The sequence below is a fragment of the Bubalus bubalis genome, chromosome 5 (assembly GCF_019923935.1).
Source record: "Bubalus bubalis isolate 160015118507 breed Murrah chromosome 5, NDDB_SH_1, whole genome shotgun sequence".
Classification (NCBI taxonomy): domain Eukaryota; kingdom Metazoa; phylum Chordata; class Mammalia; order Artiodactyla; family Bovidae; genus Bubalus; species Bubalus bubalis.
This window is the reverse complement of record NC_059161.1, coordinates 14089857-14113577: the sequence shown is the minus strand read 5'-3', so window position 1 is coordinate 14113577 and position 23721 is coordinate 14089857. Positions and strand designations below refer to the sequence as shown.

General features: G+C 37.5%; 1 protein-coding gene across 5 annotated transcripts in view; it reads left to right on the top strand.

The window, feature by feature from the left end:
- Nucleotides 1–23721, top strand: part of HMCN1 (hemicentin 1) — a 546437-nt gene that overhangs the window by 195128 nt on the left and 327588 nt on the right. For all 5 annotated transcript variants that reach the window (XM_044942718.2, XM_044942717.2, XM_044942719.2 and 2 more), the window contains exons 5-9: nt 4062–4233; nt 7928–8034; nt 19406–19526; nt 20589–20852; nt 22849–22993. In XM_044942718.2, the coding sequence (XP_044798653.2) occupies nt 4062–4233; nt 7928–8034; nt 19406–19526; nt 20589–20852; nt 22849–22993 (809 nt within the window). The remainder of the gene's footprint in view (nt 1–4061; nt 4234–7927; nt 8035–19405; nt 19527–20588; nt 20853–22848; nt 22994–23721) is intronic.

Sequence of the window (23721 nt, the reverse complement as noted above, 5' to 3'; positions counted from 1 at the left end):
CATTATTCTCAAAGTTATTTATCATCAGTAAAATTTATCAAGTGCCTTCTCAGAGAGTAAATCAGTTCTTTGCATTCCTTTGTTCCTTTCAACATAGCCATGTTCTATGTTGAAGACATAAAAATGTCAACACTCTGATTTTTAAAATATGTGTTCTATTTATGGTCAAATATTAGCAATAATCAGTCTCTGGTTTCTATAACCATATGGACCAATTTGATTGGCAGAATGATTCATATCTTCCTGTTCATGCATGATAGATCACTCAGAACTCATTTTTCAAAATATGGCATTTGCTTCTTTAGGTAATGATATTGATACATACCTATCTCATATGTAAAATCCCAGGTGCTTTATACAGTTAAAATCTGAGGAAATATATCATTTGATTTATGCGGTAATTTTGTGCTCAGTTAGTTGATGATACCACTACAACCTTTTCTTTGTAAAATACTTTTGTCAAAGTATTACTTCTCTGCTTAAAGCAGGAATTCCTTCAGAAACTTTTCACGTATGTCTTTAGGATAGAATCCGATTGTCATAGCTTGACTTTGTGACCATACATACACTTCCCCTGACATAAGCTTCCAACCTCATATTCTGCTTCTCCCTTTTCTGAAAACTTAACTGTAGCCAGTTAGATGCACTCATGTTCCAACACATGAGTACTTCTGTCTCTCTATGTTTTTAAGAACTTCTCTTCTACCTGGAGTGACTTTGTGTCCGTTTTTCATTTACAGAAATCTTGTCTTTCAGGGATACGTTTTTTCTCACTTTGCCCATGAAGTCATTATTGAAATTTTCAGTTAGGGGAAGGGAAGGGAATTCAGTTGGAGATGGAGGAAAACATTTGAATATCCACTATGTGGCAAGTACTATGATGGGCAGTTTACATACATTATTTCAACAAAGGCTTCCTGTTTTATGAATTCCTTTCTTTTATTTAAGAAGCTCAATTCAGTTGCTCAGTCGTGTCCAACTCTTTGAGACCCCGTGGACTGCAGCATGCCAGGCCTCCCTGTCCATCACCAACTCCCAGAGTTTGCTCAAACTCATGTCCATCAAGTTGATGATGCCATCCAACCATCTCATCCTCTGGCGTCCCCTTCTCCCCCTGCCTTCAACCTTTCCCGGCATCAGGGTCTTTTCTAGTGAGTCCGTTCTTCACATCAGGTGGCCAAAGTATTGGAGCTTCAGCATCAGTCCTTCCAATGAATATTCAGGACTGATTTTCTTTAGGATTGACTGGTTTGATCTTGCAATCCAAGAGACTCTCAAGAGTCTTCTCTTACACCACAGTTCAAAAGCACCAATTCTTTGGCGCTCAGCTTTTTTTATGGTCTGGCTCTCACATCTATACATGACTACTGGAAAAACCATAGCTTTGACTATATGGACCTTTGTTGGCCAAATAATGTCTCTGCTTTTTAAAATACTGTCTAAGTTGGTCATAGCTTTTTTTTCCAGAGAGCAAGCATCTTTTAATTTTGTGGCTGCAGTCACCATCTGCATTGATTTTGGTGCCCAAGAAAATAAAGTCTCACTGTTTCCACTGTTTCCCCATGAAGTGATCTATTTGCCATGAAGTGATGGGACCAGATGTCATGATCTTCGTTTTTTGAATGTTGAGTTTTAAGCAAACTTTTTCACTCTTCTCTTTCACTTTTATCAAGAAGTTCTTAGTTCCTCTTCTTTTTCTGCCACAGGAGTGGCGTCATCTGCATATCTGTGGTTATTGATGTCTCTCCTGGAAATCTTGATTCCAGCTTGTGCTTCCTCTAGTCCAGCATTTCCTTCCTTTGTGGTTCAGATGGTAAAGAGTCTGCCTGCAATGCAGCAGACCTGGGTTCGATTCCTGGGTTGGGATGATCCCCTGGAGAAGGAAATGGCAACTCACTCCAGTATTCTTATCTGGAAAATTCCATGGGTGGAGGAACCTGGTGGGCTACAGTCCTTGGGGTCGCAAAGAGTTGAATATGACTGAGCAACTTCACTTTCATCAATTTCATTCATGTTCATCAGTTTCATTCACTTTCATCAATTTCATTCACTTTCATCAATACTTAGTACCCAGAAGAGTTCTTTGAACAGTGAACATTTATTTAATGAAGAAACATAATTGCCTCACATTGTTAATTTTATGATAATGTCTTAGCCACTTTCCTCATCCTTGAGATCGAATAAAAAGGGGGGGATCCGTTTTACAGAGATTGAAATTATGACACAATACTTGTTTGATTCATTGGTTTGTGACTACCATTATTGAAATTTAAAAAATACTCTTGTTTGAGTAGCTTGGCTGTAGCTTAATAGCCAGTGCTGTTCAGTGTTTAATGAGTAATTATGAGGGAAATTGTTCATGATGGAATACCGTCTTGAAGGATAAATGAACCAGAGGAAGATCATAGGTGGATTAAAGCTTAGTATGATCTAGGAGTAATGGTGGTAAGTTCAGCTAAGCAGTACCTGTCCATACATGCCCGGTAAAATGAGGAATTGTATTTGCGGTTGTGGAGCATTTCTGTGGACTAGAAGGTTTCCTTCAAGAGCACACCACTTAAATTGGTTCTAACCTGAAGTATTTTTCCACTTCAAAAAACATAATGGTTATTTTTCCCATTATATTTTTGTATTTTTTATTTTATCATAAAAATGAATGTTTTGCTGGCATTGCAATTATTTTTTAATAATTAATATACTACAATATAAACTATTATAATGTATAGTATATAATTATAGTGTACTCTATTACAATAATTCAGTACTCAATATATTGAAATTGGATTTGATAATTTGCTAATTGTCTTTTATTAATTGAACTTTGAGAAAAACTGAGAAAGAAAGAATAGAGGGAAAAAGAATCTCAGTATTGCCATTACCTTGTTTTCTGTAGAGTCTTTTCATTTGTGTTGAGAAATGGAACTGTCTATGGTACTTATGCATGTCATATCTTGCACAACTAGTTTTTGGACACTGTAATCTCATTTTGAATATATTACTCCAAGATATAAAAATTGAAATTTGAGCATGGGTTAAACTAATATTTTATTCTGAACCTGCTATAATAAGTGGATGTAGGGAGAATTAGGCTTTTAAAAAAAATACAGCAGTGTGAACATGTCAATCCCAAACTCTCAGTCTGTTCCTTGCACTTTTCCCCCTGCCCCCAGGTAACCATACATTCATTCTCTAAGTATGTAAATATGTTTCTGTTTTATAAATAAGTCCATTTGTATCATTTTTTAGAGATTCCACATAGAAGCCATATCATATGATGTTTGTCTTTCTCTGACTTACTTTACTTAGTATGATAATCTCCATGTCCATCCATGTTGCTGCAAATGGTATTGTTTCATTCTTTTTTATGGCTGTGTTTTTACCACATCTTCTGTTGACGGACATTTTCATTGTTTCCGTGTCTTGGCTATTGTAAATAATGGTGCATTTAACATTGGGGTATGTCTGTCCTTTCAAACCATGTTTTTCTCTGGCTATATACCCAGGAATGGGATTGTTTTTAAGAAACCTCCATACTGTTCTCCATAGTGGCTGTACCAATTTACATTCCCACCAACAGTGTAGGAGGGTTCCCTTTTCTCCACATCCACTCAAGCATTAATTGTTCATAGACTTTTTTTGAGAATGGCCATTTTGACTGGTGTGAGGTGATATCTCATTGTAGTTTTGATTTGTGTTTCTCAAATAATTAGCATTGTTGAGCATGTGCCCCTTTTCATGTGCCTCTCGGCCATCTGTATGTCTTTTTTGCAAAAATGTTTATTCAGGTATCCTGTGCATTTTCCAATTGGGTTATTATTATTTTTTTTTTATATTGAGCTGCATGAGCTGTTTGAAACTTTTGGACACTAATCCCCGGGGAGTGCTTTTTTCCTGTTCTGTGCCTTGAGAAACTTTGTCTTGATTGTGATGGAAATAAGCCTCACACAGTACAGAAAGCGACCTGTCATTTTATTAAGCAAATAGGCTACTGCTTTAGCAATTCGAGGTGGTATAAAGCTGTAAATATTTTGATATCACTCATATTTCTCTTTTTCTTATAGGTTTTAAAATGGGTGGAAGAAGCAGTGCAGGCTTCCAAAGTTCACCTCTTATCAACAGATCATTTGGAACAGGCTGTAAATACTTGGAAAATTCCCTTTGATCCCAGTCTAAAAGAGGTTACTGTGTCTCTGAGTGGCCCTTCTCCAATGATTGAAATTCGCAATCCTTTAGGTGAGCTATATGGAATATTCATATTAAAAATATTTAAAAATATAGAATATGAAAAAAATAGAAAAACCATGAAAGGTAAAAGATTTTTAACAGACTTACTTGTTCAAATTAATGCTAACTTTATGAATAAATTCAACCAACTCAAAAATGACTGCAGAAGATGTTTAAAAATTAAAACTGAGTATTTTTAGTCATAAGTATCATTGAGTTAACATGAGATTCAAAAACTGAAACTCCTAATAATTTAAACAGATGGCATTTACTATCTTAATTGTAACTGAAGGATCCAAAAAAATATTTTAGATGAACCTGAAATATTTTCTTCATCTTTATATGAGGAAATACTTCACAGTAACTTATTCTGTAAAATTCAGTGTTTTGTCATTTTTAAGTGAATCGTATGAAAAAAGTCCTTTATTACTAAAAAAAAAACTGTCTAATTTTTTACCATATCATTTTCTTGATAGATTTTAATTTTACAGGTTGTTCTTGTTCAATCGCTAAGTTGTGTCCAACTCTTTGCAACCCCATGGACTGCAGTATACCGCCAGGCTTTCCTATTCTTCACTATCTACCAGAGTTTGTTCAAACTCATGTTCATTGCCTCAGTGACACTATCTCAGTGATACTATCCAACCATCTCATTCTCTGTTGCCCCCTTCTCCTCCTGCTCTCAATCTTTCCCAGAATCAGGGTCTTTCCCAATGAGTTGGCTCTTCATATCAAGTGGCCAAAGGATAGGAGCTTCAGCGTCAGTCCTTCCAATGAATATTTTGGGTTGATTTCCTTTAGGATTGACTTATTTGCCCACCTTGCATTCCAGTGGACTCTCAAGAATCTTCTCCAGCACCACAATTTGAAAGCATGAGTTCTTTGGTGCTCAGCCTTCTTTATGGTCCAACTCTCACATCTGTGCGTATTTACTGGAAAAACCATAGCTTTTGACTATACCTACCTTTGACGTCAATGTGAGGTCTCTGGTTTTCAATGTGCTATATAGGTTTGTGATAGCTTTCCTTCCAAGGAACAAACGTCTTTTAATTTAATGACTGTAGTCACTGTCCACAGTGATTTTGGAGCCCAAGAATATAAAATCTGTCACTACTTCCACTTTTCCCCCCTCTGTTTGCCATGAAGTGGTGGGACTGGATGCCATGATTTTAGTTTTTTGAATGTGAGTTTAAGCCAGCTTTTTTCATTCTTTCCTTCCACCCTCATCAAGAGACTTTTTAGCTCCTCTTCAGGAGACAGTCTCGCAGGAGACAAGTAAACTCTGGTAGTCCCATCTCTAAGAATTTTCCACAGTTTGTTGTGATCCACACAGTCAAAGGCTTTAGTCAATGAAGCAGAAGTAGATGTTTTTTCTGGAATTCCCTTGCTTTCTCTATGATCCAGTGAATGTTGGCAATTTGATCTGTTTCCACTGCCTGTTTTAAATCCAGCTTGTATATATGAAAGTTCTCAGTTCACATACTACGGAAGCCTAGCTTGAAAGATTTTGAGCATTACCTTGCTAGCATGTGAAATGAGCACAATTTTGCAGTAGTTAAACAGTCCATGGGGTCGCAAAGAGTCAGGCACGACTGAGCGACTTCACTTTCACTTTTCACTTTCATGCATTGGAGAAGGAAATGGCAACCCACTCCAGTGTTCTTGCCTGGAGAATCCCAGGGACGGGGGAGCCTGGTGGGCTGCCGTCTATGGGGTCGTGCAGAGTTGGACACGACTGAAGCGACTTAGCAGCAGCAGCAGCAAACATTCTTTGGCATCGCCTTTCTTTGGGATTGCAATGAAAAGTGACCTTTTCCAGTCCTGTGGCCACTGCTGAGTTTTCCAAATTTGCTGGCGTATTGAGTGCAACACTTTTACAGCATCATCTTTTAGGATTTGAAATAGCTCAGCTGGAATTCCATCATTTTCACTAGCTTTGTTTGTGGTAATGCTTCCTGAGGCCCATTTGACTTCACACTCCAGGATGTCTGGCTCTAAGTGAGTGATCACACCATCATGTTTATCCAGGTCATTAAAACCTTTTTTGTATAATTTTTCTGTGTATTCTTGCCACCTCTTCTTAATTTCTGCTGCTTCTGTTAGGTCCTTACTGTTTCTGTCTTTTATCATGCCCGTCCTTACATGAAATGTTCCCTTGTTATCTTCAGAAGCGTATTGCACACCTTCTAACCTGGGAGGCTTGTCTTCTGGTGTCTTTTTGTCTTTTCATACTCTGTTGGGTTCTCGAGGCAAAAATACTGAAGTGGTTTATGATTCCTTCCTCCAGTGGACCATATTTTGTGATAACTTTCCACTATGACCCTTCTTGGATCACAGCCTTGTCATGGCAAAGGGGCTTGTGTAATTTTAAAGGAGATGGTTGTTAAAAAAAACAAATTTATAGTCTCATTAGAATAATGTTTTAATTTGTTCCTTTGATAATTGTACGGTATGATTCTCAGTTTTGGCTTAATTCCATCTCTGGTTGAATTTACAAGACTTAAGGTTGAATTGAATAGTAATCTTAAAAAAAAAGAAACCTAATTTTTCTTAATATTCGTGTTTAGGAAATTTTTTAACCAATGATGTTTGCACAATATTTTTATTCCTATTGTAGCTGAAGTATATGTTACATTTTTTAAACCTGTATGAACATTTATAAATTGGGAAGGAATAACTACCTTTTTTACTTTATTTGAATCTTAGAAAATGACATACCTTAGAGAAAATAAGGTATGAAATTTACCTCAAAGGCTTCAACCACACTTAACAATCAAATTGAAATTTATGAGCAAGCAAAACCAATGTTTTTGAGACTGTTTGGTCTTGAAAATAGGTTTATCTGTAGAAATGGATTTGTCTTTTTAAGTAGCATTCTTCTAGTACCATCTATCCTATCTACCCAGGAAAGATTTGTGTTGTTCATTATCTGTATTGAAAGTACCTGTAACCATTGCCTTAAGTTCTACTACTTTAAAATTTCATTGACATTGATATTTTAAAAGTCATTTGCAGCGATTATAAAACTTCTGATGCAAACATGGGATTCTTTTAATTGATTTGTTTACATAACTGCAGAAATAGTCCACACGCGAGCCAAGCCTGAAATGAATATGTAAACTATGGCTTAATTCCAAATTTGCTTTCCTTCCTAAGTTCCAACTGTCAGATACTGTATGTTGATCTCAGTTGGAGATGGTACAGTGTTACTGCATTATACTGTCTCCTCTAATTATTCCTTTGACAAGTAAAAGCCTTCTCGTGCACTTCATGGAAAACTGAGATTTTACACTTTATGCAAAGTTATGCCCAGGGCTCTTAATGTTAGCAATATCTTGAGTCATCTCCAAAAAGACATTTATTCTAGTTTACTGTTTTGCCATCTATTAAGTCTAAATGCCTCTAGTGACTGTACATAACTTCTTTGTAGCCATAATAATCGTTACCTAGATTAACTTTGGAAATACGATTATCATCTTCCATCTTACTCTGTTTTTAAGATCACATCAACATAGCAAATAGGAATCTGTTACTTCATTTACAGTGTTCAGAAATGCTAAAGCTGCGTATATTTTAGATATAAAATGATGTTTTGAGCTAGAGGTGTGAATGTCCATCAGGTAATTTGTACTGGAAATGTACACAGCTGATATACATAGCTGAAATAAAGATTATGCTTGTAACCTCTACGTCTGTCTTTCAGGAAAGCTGATAAAAAAGGGATTTGGCCTGAATGAGCTATTAAATATTCATAACTCTGCCAAGGTGGTGAATGTTAAAGAGCCAGAGGCTGGAATATGGACAGTGAAGGTACTGTTATGTTACAGAGTCTATTTGTTTTATTTTGATGTTGGCATGTTTTATAAAATATATATAATAGTTTATATCTTCTCTAACGATCATGGAGAATGCTTTTGCTAAAAATCAATAGACATGTTGCATTCTTCGGAGTTGTCTTGATCATATGAATTGATAGTGTTTGGTTGTGATGACCAGGAAAGGGATCAGTACCACCATAAATAGACTTAAAATGCTCCAGGTAGTTTTCCTATCATCGAATCTGTAAATTGATTATATTAGCCACTGTCTGCCTCCAAAACAATCAGAGATGGAGCCAGTAGAGAATGATGTTTAGGGATATAGGCCCCGGTGTAGAACTACCCTGGGTTTGAAAACACCACCACTTAAAAGCTGCTAATCCCTTAGAACTATAGCTTCTCTTGATTTTCTTTCCACCTCTTTAATATAGGATGGCAATAACAGTCCTTTCCTTCATAGAAGTGTTCTGAGAATTAAATGAAGATGATACAAATGAAGTATTTAACAAGTTCCTGTTACAAAATAAGCACTCAAACATTGCTGGTTATTGGTGTGTAGTAGACCTACATTCATTGTGTGCTTGAACACAAAATGGTATTTGTATCTTAGAGTCACATTAAATAGTATATGTTCATACTAAGAAAGCATTGTATTTTGGCAATATGGAGGAAAGAACGTGTTTGCCTTCAAAATTCAGGATACCATAAATCTGAGATCTAGTCCTGCTGCAAATTATATGTGGGACCCTCCCCAGTAGATGCTGTGCATGGCTTGCCCATATTTCTCAGAAATTTCAGTGTGCTCTGGCCTACTTCCAACTGCAGGATCTGTATTTCTGTGTCTGAGAAGCTTTTTTTTTTTTTTTTTTCAAGATAGAACAGGAGAAGGCTGTTCAGCTAGAGAATTAAACCCTTCTAGAGCAGCTTTCAGCCCCTGCAGGAATAAGCTCCAGTTGTCCACAGGGAGAGCAGGCTTATAGGCACACCCTTTATGTGCTGCGTGTATTACTCTTCCTCTTCCATTAGAATCCCTTGTAACTCCCAAATAAACAGTTTACTCTGAAATACTGGAACAACTCAAATGAAGATTCCCCTTGCATCATTTACTCTTTTACCGTCTCAGCTTCCTGACATGATAAAAAGAAAAGAAAATGAGATCAACTGGCTCCTTTGAAATTATATAGCTGCTGTGAAAGTACATGGAGATGTTATACCATAGAAATTTTGCATGCCGGTTTTTTAAAAGAAATACTTAAACTTTTATTCTTTAATTTTATAAAGTTAATTTTTATTGTAACTCCATTTAAGTCCTAGAATATCAGTGTTTCTTAAACTCAGCCCTTCCTGAGTGCATCAGATAGTCAATAATGAAGTGTTTCGCTGTAATGTGGCCAAATTTGATATTACAGTTATTTTGACCAACTTGCCCCAAATATAACTAGATTGAGTCTGACTTTCTGTGACCACAGTGGAAAGGAGTATATGAAATTCTGAGTCTCTGTATCGTCCAAACATTTTCATTTAAGCATGCTCTAAGTCAGCAGTCTTGAGCTAGCTGTTCACTAAGGTAGCTCACTTAGCAACTTCACTAAGGTCATCCGTTCTTGCTCTCTGACCAGTGATGTTAAGTTGTCTGTTATTGACTTTGAGATACATACAAATGATACCATTCTTCTGTATGATTAGCAACTGATTGTGAAGTATTTGAACCCATTTGATAGGTGATTTGGATTGCTACCAGTGGTATTTCCTCTAATAAAACTCTTGCCTAGAAGGGGGATATTTTACATGTCTGATGTTTTTCCTTGTGCCTAACACACCTATTGATCCAGTCATCCATTCAATAAACCTTTACTGAGTGTCTGATTCTGGCCATGTTCCATGATACTTAATGGGCACTAAGTACATCTTAATTGATCATTAGAACAGAGAGTCACTGAGGATTAATCTGTGAGTGAGGAAGGAGATAAGATGATAGGAACACTGTTTAGACAAGTCTCTAAACCTGGCCTCCTGTAATTAAGAAAACAATAAAAAGACACAATATCTATTATCACAGTATTTTAAATTCATATCTAATCATTATCAAAGAAGCTTCTGGTCCTGTTGTTACACAATATCTGTTGTACAATTAGTGATATCTAAACAAAGGATGAGAATTACAATGCAAGTAAAGATAATGAACTTATTTTGCTCCTGAATGAAATACCAAAATAATGTGTCAGGTTGGCATTAAGGCAATTGCGCTGAATCTACTGACATAAATATTGCTGCTGACTTTGGATCTCCCTTCTGGATGGCTAATGAAGGATAGCATTTTACATGTGTGTTTTCTTAAGAGGAGAGACGTCTGAGATTAGACAGCACATCCCCAGGGCCATCTCTCATGTGCCCTGCTATCTGGAAAGTGTCTGCTCTATCAGTGGAATTACTAACAGCTTTTTTGAATGCTTTGCATAACAGTTTTAATTTCATGTGTAGAACACAGCCCATCTCTTATTTGACCTTAGCATGGTATTCAAGGAGCACCAAACTGAGCCTTAACCAGTCTTTTTGGTTATCTTCCACCACGTGCCTTTCTACTCTAATCAAATATACTTTTGCAGTGTCTCTCATCTTCTCTTACCACATTCTTTTGGTCTGTGCTTTCTCTCAAGCTGTTGCTTCTTTCTAGAATATTCTTCTTTTCTTATTTTATGTCTGATTCATAACTCCCAATAATGCTCAGCTCAAATGGTAACACTTGTATCAAGACTTTTCTCATTCAGAATATACTCTTTTCCCTCTGGCTTTCTATTGCAATTTTTTGGCACCTCCCTTTTGCATAATTTTTCCCCATTATGTCATATTTATTTCTGTACAGGTTTTGGCTTCCAGTTTTGCTGTAGACCAGACTTTGTTACAAGTATATGCCTTAGTGCCTGGGCAAGAACTATATAAATATTCCTGAATAAGAATGAATTCACTTATTCTGATGATATCCAGGGAAGCAGGCTTTGGTTTAGTTTGGATCACAGTTGATGTACTGGCACAGAACACTTTATTATGCCCATGATTTGACTATGATGTGGCGATTGCTTTTCTTCTGTGGTTTCCCAATGAAACCCTGGTGATTACTTTTCTGTGGTTTATTCAAACTCTTTCATTAAACAGAGACAATGAGTCAACTCATCAGTATAATTCATAGAAGTAACCTGGATGTTTTAGGTTGCCTCTAATGCAGGTGAAAACTTGCCAAAAAGAAGTAACTGAAATGGACCCCAAGTTATTATTACAAACAAAAGAGACAGTTGTTTGAGGCCTCTAAATTTGTATCTGTAGGGAAGCTAGAAATCCTGGGTCTTATTTCTGAGAAGAAGTGTAAATTTTCCATTAAGACAGCTTGTTTATACTAGGCTATTTGAACATAATCACATAAACTCTCAGGCCAGATTGTGTGCTCCGCTCTTTAAGGGAAACTTTGTTGCAAAGACATTAAATAATTGTCAGTACCCATTATGTTTAGACTCTTGCTATTAGTCTAGGATTATCAGTGTGATCATGGGATGTAGCACATCCCCTGAGGTGTTTCCATTAAGTAAATTTGGATAAACTGTCCTTAGATCATCTCCCAAGTAGAGAAGGGAGTGTACCCAACCACATGATTATATTGAGATTCTGAGACTAGCAGAAATATTTCTGATTGTAGATAGTTACTTTGGTTGCCAGAACCTACTAATGCATTTTCTACAGGATAAGGATAGTTTTAGAAGTGCTCAAATGGCATAAACTTGTTAAGGAATTACAATAAACCTCAAGTCTAACAAAGGACCACACAAGTAGCATATTACACTGGCCTCCAGTTATTCCCACCTGGTACCTCTTTTAAATAAGCAGTCAGACTACACCAGGTGTATTATTTAAAGGGATTAGCTATGGCATTAATTCAGTGTTTAGGGTCAATGGAATCCTCTATAGTAGTTTTTTCCTGGAATATTCCCCAGTTATATTTGTCTGCCAATATCACATTGTCAATCAAATGGAATATTTCCTTTAAAAAAATATATGTACACTTTTATTTATATTTAAATGGGTATGGGTGTGTATGTATATGTGAATATATACAGAATTTACATTTCTTTCCTTGTACTACATTTTTTAAAACAAACAATGACTAGTAAAATGATAGTATTTAAATCTAGCTGGCTTCATTATATCTTTTTGACTGGCACAAATCCTACCCCATGTTAGCTTCCCAATAAATATTTGATTAAAAGTATAATATTCTTTACTTTGTAAAGGATGGTATGTTATATAAGAGCAAATGCTTTGAAAATAGATGGACATATATTTTAATTTAAGATATACTACTTAAAATATTTTTGACCTTGAAGAAATTACCTAAACCTACCCAAGTCTGAGAAAATAGGGGAAAATAATACCTACTTAATATTGTCATGATTAAATTAGATGTTGGTACATGTTTAAACAGTTTCTGACACATGAGTGGTAAAACTAAATTAGTTCTTCTCCAGACTGTGTATAAATAGTAAACTGTATCTATGCTGCTGCTGCTAAGTCTCTTCAGTCGTGTCTGACTCTGTGCAACCCCATAGATGGCAGCCCACCAGGCTCCCCCATCTGTGTCTATGCTGCTGGTACTGCTGCTAAGTCGCTTCAGTCGTGTCTGACTCTGTGCAACCCCATAGACGGCAGCCCACCAGGCTTCCCTGTTCCTGGGATTCTCCAGGCAAGAACACTGGAGTGGGTTGCCATTTCCTTCTCCAGTGCATGAAAGTGAAAAGTGAAAGTGAAGTCGCTCAGTCCTGTCCGACTCTGAGTGACCCCATGGACTGCAGCCTACCAGGCTCCTCCGTCCATGGGATTTTCCAGGCAGAAATACTGGAGTGGGATGCCATTTCTCTCAATTCTAGATAGACATCAAGGCTTTACTTTATTTACTTTGACTTATTTATTATTTTATAAAACATTGAAACTCCTTAGGAGAGAGAAATTAAAGCCAACTCTAGCAATCATATTTTAATTCATGTATATCATGGCAGACTTCACATTTAGTACCAGGATGTGCTCTCTCTGGCTTAATACAAGTTCATTCCTCACTGGTGTCACATGTTCTGTGAGGGTTGACGGGCTGCTGTGCTTCATATGCTCAGGAAGCCAAGCTGATGGAGGCATCGACATATTTAGAACATTGTTGCTGTTCAGTCGCCAAGTCCTGTCTGATTCTTTGCGACCCCATGGACTGCAGCACGCCAGCCCTCTGTGTCCCTCACCATCTGCCGAAGTTTGCCCAAGTTCATGTCCATTGAATTGGTGACACCATCCAACCATCTCATCCTCTGTCACCCTCTTCTCCTTTTGCCTTTAATCTTTCCCAACATGTGGCCTCTTTATAGTGGAGGAAAAGACTGGAGAATGTGCATAGAAAGAGGAAGGGATTATGTCACTTCTAGGATGGGATAGATATTTTTGTGAGTGACAGACACACTTCACTTCCTTTGTAAGCCATTTGCCAGAACTGTTACCATGGCCTAATGGTTTTCTGGAGCTGGTTCATAAATGGTTCATGGAGAGTCAGTTATGTGCTTTCTCTTCCCAACTCAGTGACATCCTGTTGGGAGCTTGAAATCAGCCACTTGGTAGAATTAACGTCACAGAATTTGGCAAATGTCCCAAATTAGGGCTTTTTTTTTTTTTTCCAGAGAGAAGTTTACCAACACTCTACTAACCTGACTCTTCCTAAGTTGAGAGTGCACTTAGAAATTTAGAATGGCAAATGAATAGATGGGGACATTGTTTTCTATCCCATAGGGTCCAAATCAACCCAGAGATTATGTCATCCTAGAATATTACACATTGACTTAGAGTATTGAACTTGGAGTAACTGCCATTTAACTTGCTGTATAAACCTAGGCAAGTAATTAGTTCTTTGAGCCCCAATTTCTTTTTGGTGCTTAATGAGATATTGTGTGAACATACTTAGCATAATGTATCTAGAAAAATTCAATGAATTCTTGAAGACTCTGACATCGGTTGGTCCTAGGGAAATCTAAGGGAAACTGCCAACGTTAAGTGTTTGTTGGCCTTATTATTAATGGTATTAATAAATTAATTGCATGTATTAAGTACCTATTGAATAGTATTTTATAGGTGATATATTTGATATAATTCTTGCCTTCAAGGGCTTTCTATGTAGAGAAGACTTTCAATATTTAATAGATGTCTAGCCTTAAAAATAGATTCATCTGCAATATAGTTGACCAGGAAGATACCGGAAGAGCAACTCATTTTCCCTGGAGCTCTCCATGGTGCTTGCTCCATGGTCCTTCAGCCTGCTCTGCTCCTTCATTTCTTAAAGACTCACTTTCAGTTCAGAAGCCTACACTCTGGTCCACTCTGCTGCTGCTTCTCTCTCACTCTTTTTTGTGGCTGCCTATTTATAACTAGAGAATGCCAGGAGGTATCTAGTCTAACCTCATCTTTGCCTCAACTCGGCTTACACTACAGCAGCCTCTGTATTCCTCACTCAGACCCTTCTGCAACTTGACCAACTTGACATTCTAACTCAGGGCAGTAATGTAACACATTATAAACCTTTATAAATAACATGAAGAAGTATATTGTTTAAAATGTGAATTTCAGGCTAATACAAACCCAGTCCAGTGTCTGTCTAGAATATTTCCTGTTACGCTTGGAACCACTGTGAGCCTCCTTAATTTCCCTGTTCTGAGCTACAGGAACCATGAGGTGAGGATGCCTCTGTGTGGAAGTGATACTTCTAGATACTCTGTGGTGGAGAGATGCTTTGTGGAGCCAAATTCTCACTTTATTACAGCACATAGTTTAAAGCTACATGATATAAAGATCAAATAGAAAAACATCAAAGCAGTGGTTTTTGTCATACTAATTTAATTATGTATGTAGAAAAATGGTCCTAAGGTAGCTAAAATAATTCAGAAGGGAAGAGAGGAGTAAGAAATATGCAGCTGGACTTCCCCTCTGTTTAACTTAGTCATAGATTAGCTAAATTAGCTAAATTTTCTTTGCCCCTCCAAGGCTTTCTTATCTTTTAATTCTCCTCCAACCCCACTCTGTCCATAACACATTAGAACCCAAAGCCTTTCCCCAATGCTTCTGAGGTTTCCTGAAGGTTTACTTTGTTTTGGTCTCCTTGCCTCCGATTATTTGTGTGTTGATTCTAATCTTTTATGCCTCCATGTTGGGTAAACCTCAGTCCTTCAAAAATTTCAGAGAATCCAGTAACAAGACCGTTTTGTAAATATAGTAAATTTGACTATAGATTTGGGGTTTATCTTGAAGTAACTTGTTTCCTTTTGCCTCTCTCCTTGCCCTCCATTCTTCTTTTCTCTATTTTGTTTCTGCTTCTCTCCTGTGAATAGTCTCAGGAATTCCATATAGATATTCACTTAGCTGTGTCTGACTCTTTGCAACCCCATGGACACTAGGTTCTTCTGTCCATGGAATTTCCTAGGCCTGAATACTGGAGTGGGTTGCTACTCCCTTCTCCAGGGGATCTTCCCAACCCAGGGGATCAAACCCAGGTCTCCTGCATTGCAGGTGGATTCTTTACTGGCTGAGCCACCAGGGAAGTGAAATTCCATATTACTTTTCTGTTATGTAGAGCAGTTGGGTATATTTCAGCCTTTATCCCCAAACCAGCATAATTCAGTTCATTAAAATGATCATGAGAAGCACATGGTGTACCTGTGGAGGTCAGTTTCTGGATCCTCACTGAATTCACATCCCAGCTCTGCTGCTGCTGCTGCTAAGTCACGTCAGTCGTGTCCGACTCTGTGCGACCCCATAAACGGCAGCCCACCAGGCTCCCCTGTCCCTGGGATTCTCCAGGCAAGAACACTGGAGTGGGTTGCCATTTCCTTCTCCAGTGCATGAAAGTGAAAGGTGAAAGTGAAGTCGCTCAGTCGTGTCTGACTCTTGGCGACCCCATGGACTGTAGCCTACCTGGCTCCTCCATCCGTGGGATTTTCCAGACGAAAGTACTGGAGTGGGGTGCCATTGCCTTCTCTGCCCAGCTCTGCTACCTGCTATTTATCTGTGACTTTGAGCAAGTGACTCTACCTTTCTGATCTGTGAAATGAAGGTAGTAATACTATTATCTCAGATGGGCTTTTGTGGGGATTAAAGATGGTAATTTACATAAAAGATTTAGCCTCCTGTACAGAATGCATTTTGTGTATGTTGGACCTTTCTTCTTTTTCCAGTTACTGATGCATTTTACCATCATTATTCCTAAAATCTTTTTGTTCCTATGACAGTAATACTTGAAAGAGGGAGGTCAGCTAAGAAACAGACTAAAATAATAGCTTACTTTAAGACAACAGATTAAAGTAATAAATTGTTAGCACTTTCTCATGAGGATATTGAATGTGATATTCTCTGTTCCTAAAATATTGTCAAGTATTATTGTAATTCTTTTAAGAGAATGATTCAAGAATAATAAGTGAGTATCAGAGGTCATTTTTAATTAACTTAGTTTAAAATATTTCCTGGCATTATATTTTTAAATGAATAATTGTGTTTTATTTGTGATATCTTTTGCTCCCATTACCCTGATTAACCCAGAGTTGGATGTCATTGTGCATAAAAACTAACTCAGTTGGAAATACCTTTTACTTACAAAGCCTTTCAAATCCTATGCAGGGATTCCTACTGTTTACAGTATAATATATAATTAAGAAATTACAATCTTCTTTAATTATGTGTCATATTTTTAGCTTTTCTCAGAGTTTACCTACGCCCTTATCCCCACCCACTTTTTTGGTATGTTATTTGGATCAAGATTAATTTATAATAATTTTGTAGAGATTGTAAGAGACTCCCTATTCATCAACTCAGCTTTATTTTTAACATATTATTTACCAGCTGCTGCTGCTGCTGCTAAGTCGCTTCAGTTGTGTCCGACTCTTTGTGACCCCATAGGCGGCAACCCACCAGGCTCCCCTGTCCCTGGCAAGAACACTGGGGTGGGTTGCCATTTCCTTCTCCAGTGCATGAAAGTGAAAAGTGAAAGTGAAGTCGCTCAGTTGTGAGCGACTCTTTGCAACCCCATGGACTGCAGCCTACCAGGCTCCTCCGTCCATGGGATTTTCCAGGCTAGAGTACTGGAGTGGGTTGCCATTGCCTTCTCTGATTATTTACCAGCAGGATACCATATTTTCAAACACTTGGGTAATTTCTAATTTTTCTCAGATATTAAGCATCACTTAGAAAAAAAACTTTTTATTTTGTATTGAAGTATAGCTGATCAACAATGTTGTGATAGTTTCAGGTGGATAGCAAAGGGACTCAGCCATGCACAATACATGTATCCATTCTCCCCAAACTCCCCTCCCATCCAGGCTGCCACATAACATTGAGCAGAGTTTGCTGTAAGCACCACTTTGGAAATGGACTTATTATCAGTTGGTTTGTGCACATAACACTTGGTAGATGGTTAGTACTCGATAGCAGTCATTAGACAAAGTGTGTATCACATTTGCCCTTGATAACCTCTCGGTAGCTGTTTTATCATAGGGGACTTTCTAAGCAACAAGGCAACCAACAGCAATAGATGATGTCAGTGAAAAAAATCTAAAACAACTCATAATATGGACTATTTTGTTTCTCCTTAACAAGAAGCTAGCAGACAATAGTATTTTCAGTAAAGCTCTCATTATTAAGGCAGTTGAATGTAGACTTCTCAAGGTTTTATACAGCCCTGTAGGAGATCCTCGATTTTAAATTGGATTATGATATATAGTTTCCTTTTATATCTGTTAATTCATAACACATTTTCCTTTAGAAATAATGGAATAAGTGTACTGAGACTTCTGCACTTAAACATACGGTATTTTTTAAGCCCTATTAAAACGAGCCATAGTAATTAGGAACATCATTTATGCTAAGAATACAACACATTTTTTGAGAAGATGTAATTTTTTTTCCTTTCCCTTCACCTTCATTTTCCTTTGCTTTGAGTTTCTGCAGGTTCTGCTCAGTGAGGAATGTGATTGGTAGTAACAGGGACATACATATCTCCTCATCTTTTCTGTACTCATTGCCACATGCATCACAGGGATTTAGGGAAAACTGTGTGGTTTGCAGAGCCTTGTAGCCATATATAGCCGCATATTACCATATATTATATGCATAGTCCTAAACGCCACTGACCAGTAAATTTTGGCTGGAGCTCGGAGTCTGTAGTTTTACAGACAATCCAGGTGATTTTGTGTAGGTATAGATATAGTTGGTCCTCAAATTATAATTAGAGGGATACTGAGGTAGCGGCTCACTCTGACTGACCTTGCCCTTGGGAGACAATCGAGCACAGTGGAAAAGAGCCCAGAGTCTGACCTTTGGGTTAAAACCCGACTTCTGCAATGTTAGGAAAGTTGAGAAACTTTGTGAACTTGGGCAACGTATCCAATGCTTTGGTGCCTCAGCCTGTTTATCTGTGCCATGGGCTGATGATGGTATCTACCACACAGTTGTAATGAAAAACAAGCCAATGTATGCAAAAAGTCTGGACACAAAGAAAGTGCCCAGTAAATGTTAATGTTTTATCCTGTGGCCCTAATCCAAATTATTTATTATTTATGCACATAGAGGTGACCTCAGCTCTCAGCTATTCAATATCTTGTTCATCTCCTTTAGGAGGTTTTAACTGAACTACAACCTAGTCCATTCTCCTTTAGTATACATGTTTCTTTTCTCTCTACCTTTTCTGTAATTCTATCACTGCCTTCACTGTATTGCGTTGGAGATTTCTCTTCCTCCATCTGACTTCCTCACAGGCCATAAGCTCTTAGAGAGTGAGGACCTTATTTTTTCACTCATACTTGTATCTCGCTAACTAAGTGCCTTGACTGGACACTGCTGAGCTGAAGATTCTGGTCAGCTAAAAGCTAGTTGATAATTGACTCTTGTGCTTGTCCTGGCTGTATCTTCCCTGAGCAAAGAGAAAGGAAATATTTTCCATAATAGAACCTGGATGATGTTTAGGGGAGAAGGTTTAGTTATTCATTTATTTCATGAATATTCATTTCTTGAACATCCACCCTGTGAATCAAGTCCATTCACTATGACTGTGCCCCTCTATCTTTTACCACTGAGCGTGCAATATAATACTCAGTTGTATAGGCTTTAGGCCCCTGGATATGTATTACAAAACTTGCATTGAAGTTATGGAATCACAGTTAAGTTCAAAACACCCAGATAAAGGCCACAGTGAGTGGACACCAAGTCTAACGGAACGCTCTGCAGTTCCTTTTACTGGTTAGTGTTTAGTGTGGCCAGCACCCTGGATTAACTGCTGATGGAATTTGTCATTAAACATTTTTCAGACGTCTAGCACTGGAAGGCACTCTGTTCGCATCACTGGCCTCAGTACTATTGATTTTCGAGCTGGTTTTTCCCGAAAGCCCACCCTGGACTTCAAAAAAACAGTCAGCAGACCGGTGCAAGGTTTGTATGTGTGTGTTAGCTCAATTGGCGTAGTAGGTATTGAAGTGCAAAGTTCTTCTCAGACTGTGGTTTTGTAATTTTGTAGTTCCTCAATAAAATTGGGAATCACGGCATCTTTATTTGAAATATGATTACTCCTGTCATTGTTTCTTGAAGTATGGCCCAAAGACCAGTGATATTGAACTCACTTGGGGAGCTTATCAAAAATTAAGGTTCCTGGGGCCTACCTCAGATCTCCTGAATGAAAATTATAGACAGTATGTCCCAGTTTTGTTTAGTCACTAAGGTACATCCAGCTGTTTTGCAACTCCATAAATGGTAGCCTGTCAGTCTCCTCTATCCATAAGATTTCCCAGGCAAGAATACTGGAGTGGGTTGCTATTTCCTTCTCCAGGTCCCAGGAATGTACACTTTAACAAGCACCTCATTGATTCCTATACTTACTAAACTTTGAAAACTGCTGACCGAGGTCTTGGGACTTCTTCTTACTAGCATCTTACTTGCCTGTTGTCAAGGTGAAAATATAGAGCGTGTGTGTGTATAGTTAAAACATTGAAGATATCACATAGCATTATATGTTCCAAGATGAAATTATTATTGATTTGAAAGGTGCTTTTTCATCTTATTTTTATTCATGCAAGAAGATTTATAGTTCTGTAGCTGAAAAGAAGGCTTAGTCTTACTGTGACTTTAAATTTCTTTTTTTCTGATTGTTCCTTTATTTTTATTGCTTCAGTTACTAGGAGGATACAAAATAACAAATCTTTAAAAATATTCATATAATACAAATATATTATACAATATTCATAATTCTAATTTTCTACATATAAACGTGATTAGATAACTTAAAAGTCATTATCTATGGTTTCCTGTATTTCTCTGGTCATAAATAAACTTTTTTTATTTGTGTAGAAAAGATTCCACAGCTGGGCCACAGTTTTTGACACAGCCTGTAGTACTCATATATATGATCCTGGTTACCTGCTGTTATAATACAAAACTTACTTGATAGATAACCCCAGGTGCATATTACTTATAAATGATAAATTCTTTCTCTTGTAGGAATACCTACCTATGTGCTGCTGAATACTTCTGGAATTTCCATCCCAGCTAGAGTAGATCGTCTTGAACTTCTGAGTATCTCAGGCAGTTCTCTTAAGACTATTCCTGTTAAATATTATCCTGATAGAAAACCTTATGGCATATGGAATATTTCTGATTTTATACCACCAAATGAAGCTTTCTTTCTCAAAGTAACAGGCTATGATAAGGATGATTTTCTCTTCCAGAGAGTGTCAAGTGTTTCCTTCTCTAGTATTGTCCCAGGTAAGATGTCACTTTATTCATCACTGGAGTATTGATAGTTTAAGGGATTTATGTGGTCCTATAGGTAAAAAAAGGACTCTAAAGTAAAAAATAATATCCTCACATTATTACTGAGTCACTGTGTGGAAAAGCATTTACACATAGGTAACAACTTTTCTTAACCATAAAAAAAAAATTCAAAATTTCATGTTAAATCTCACTGATTTGTAGATCTGAGAATCTTAGTAGATTCAAAATCTATAGATCTTAGAATCTTACTTCAATCAGTGTAAGAACTTGAACTGGGAAATTCTGATGCTCTTCAGTTCAGTTCAGTCGATCAGTCGTGTCCGACTCTTTGAGACCCCAGGCTTCCCTGTACATCACCAACTCTCGGAGTGTACTCAAACTCATGTCCATCGAGTTGGTGATGCCATCCAACCACCTTATCCTCTGTCATCCCCTTCTCTCCCGCCTTCAGTCTTTCCCAGCATCAGGGTCTTTTCAAATGAATCAGTTCTTCACATCAGGTGGCCAAAGTATTGGAGCTTCAGCTTCAGCATCAGTCCTTCCAATGAATATTCAGGACTGATTTCCTTTAGGATTAACTGGTTTGATCTCTTTTCAGTCCAAGGGACTCTCAAGAGTCTTCTCCAACACCACAGTTCAAAAGCATCAATTCTTTGGCACTCAGCTTTCTTTATAGTCCAACTCCCACATCCATACATGACTACTGGAAAAACCATAGCCTTGACTAGATGGACCTATGTTGGCAAAGTAACGTGTCTGCTTTTTAATATGCTGTATTAAACCTATGTCTAGGTTTGTCATTGCTTTTCTTCCAGGGAGCAAGTGTCTTTTAATTTCATGGCTGCAGTCACCATCTGCAGTGATTTTGGAGCCCCAAAAAATAAAGTCTCTCACTGTTTCCACTGTTTCCCCATCTATTTGCCATGAAGTGATGTTCTTACTCCCCATAAAAAGCCTGGCACTTGTGTTTAATGTTTGATTAAGCTGTCTAATTTGGCTAAAGTTTATATATGATTATCAGAAACCTTCTATATAATAATCAATAGTTCATTGTAAATAACATGATGAGTTTGCCTTTATTTGGTTAGTGGGTTGGTTAGTTAGTTAGTAGGCTACTTATATATTTGCTATTATTTCCAAATGCTGATGACTGAATTTGACCAAAACTTTAAAACTGTGTGTAGCTTGAACCATGGACTGACACAGATATCAGTCAGTTCAGTCGCTCAGTTCTGTCCGATTCTTCGTGACCCCATGGACTGCAGCACGCCAGGCTTCCCTGTCCATCACCAACTCCCAGAGCTTGCTCAAACTCATCTCCATCAAGTCGGTGATGCCATCCAACCATCTATATTCAACAGATATAGAAAGATTGATTCTAATATTGCCCTACTAGATGGAGCAGTAACAATTTATCATTTATATAGAAGGTTATCATTTGGGAAATTCAGGAACAACTCTATTGTTGAATGCTGAAAAAAGATCATAGTAGAACCAATCTTAGTATTGCCTCAAAGAAAATATACAGAGTTAGTTGCTTTAGCCCCTGAATTGAATGCTTAAAAAAAACTATTGGATTCTTAAGAAATCAATTTTTTCATTCTTTTTCTGGAAATAGTTACTCTATGAATTCAATTCTAAGCTATGTGGGTTCTTACATACCTTTACATTTTCAGAATTAAACTCTCTTCTACAATTGATGATGCTTTATAACTTAGTTGGTAATTTTGTTTCTATCTTGCTGGTAAAAAAAAAATATTATGCCTTCAAATCAGTGGAGTCATAGATTCAATGAGTACTTTCTGGAGATAATCCAGAAATTAATAAACTTGGAACAAAGAAGGATAATTAAAGTGATTTTTAGTGATTTAGATTAATTGGAATGCAGAGAATTTACTGGGATAGTTTATGCATGAAGTTTTGAATGGATTAACAGGAAGTACCAAATATCATTGTGACCTTCTTGCCCATGTTCTTTTTTCCCCAGATGCTCCGAAAGTTACAATGCCTGAGAAAACCCCAGGCTACTACCTGCAGCCGGGCCAGATTCCCTGCGCTGTTGACAGTCTTTTGCCTTTTACCTTGAGTTTTGTCAGAAATGGAGCTACACTTGGAGTCGACCAGTATTTAAAGTGTGTAAATGCTTCTGTTAATAATATTTTATACCATGAAACATCCGAAATACAGATAGATATTTATGTTAGTGTACATATTCATTATACATTCTTATTTGCTTCATAGTCTTGGGGTATAGCACTAAGCAAAACAGACCCGAATCTGTACCTTTGTGGAGCTTATATTGTAAAGAAGGAAGGCAGAAATAGATGATAAGTATTCTATGGTAATATAATAAATGCTGGAATACGTTTAAGAGTTGATTGCAGGTTTTATAGGATCTGAATTTTATAGTTTGAGGGTCCCTTAATAAGACAAAGGATACAAAATTATGAATACAAAGTTAGGTACTGAACTTTGCAAGAGCCCTTGCAAATGAAAGACCCTGAAGTTTAAACTTCAGTGGCTTGAGGAGTTAATATGTCTCTGAATCTGATTTAAAGTATAATGATAAGTGAATCTGATGTGTTACAATAAAAAGTAGAGCAGGTTATTTCAGGCACATAATTACTGGTTGGTGGACGGCATGTGATTTTGGCTAAGTTGCAATTTTAAAATTTATAGTAGAGACATTTGAATAAGGACCTGAACGTGGTGAATGAGATGGTCCTGCAGACATCCAGGGAGGAGTGTTAACACACCAGGAACAATCAGTGCAAGTGCACTAAAGGCATGTGGGGAAGAAAGACAGGAAGCAGGCCAGTGGAGCTGGGGCCCAGGAGCCAGGGGAGGAGGGTGAAATGCC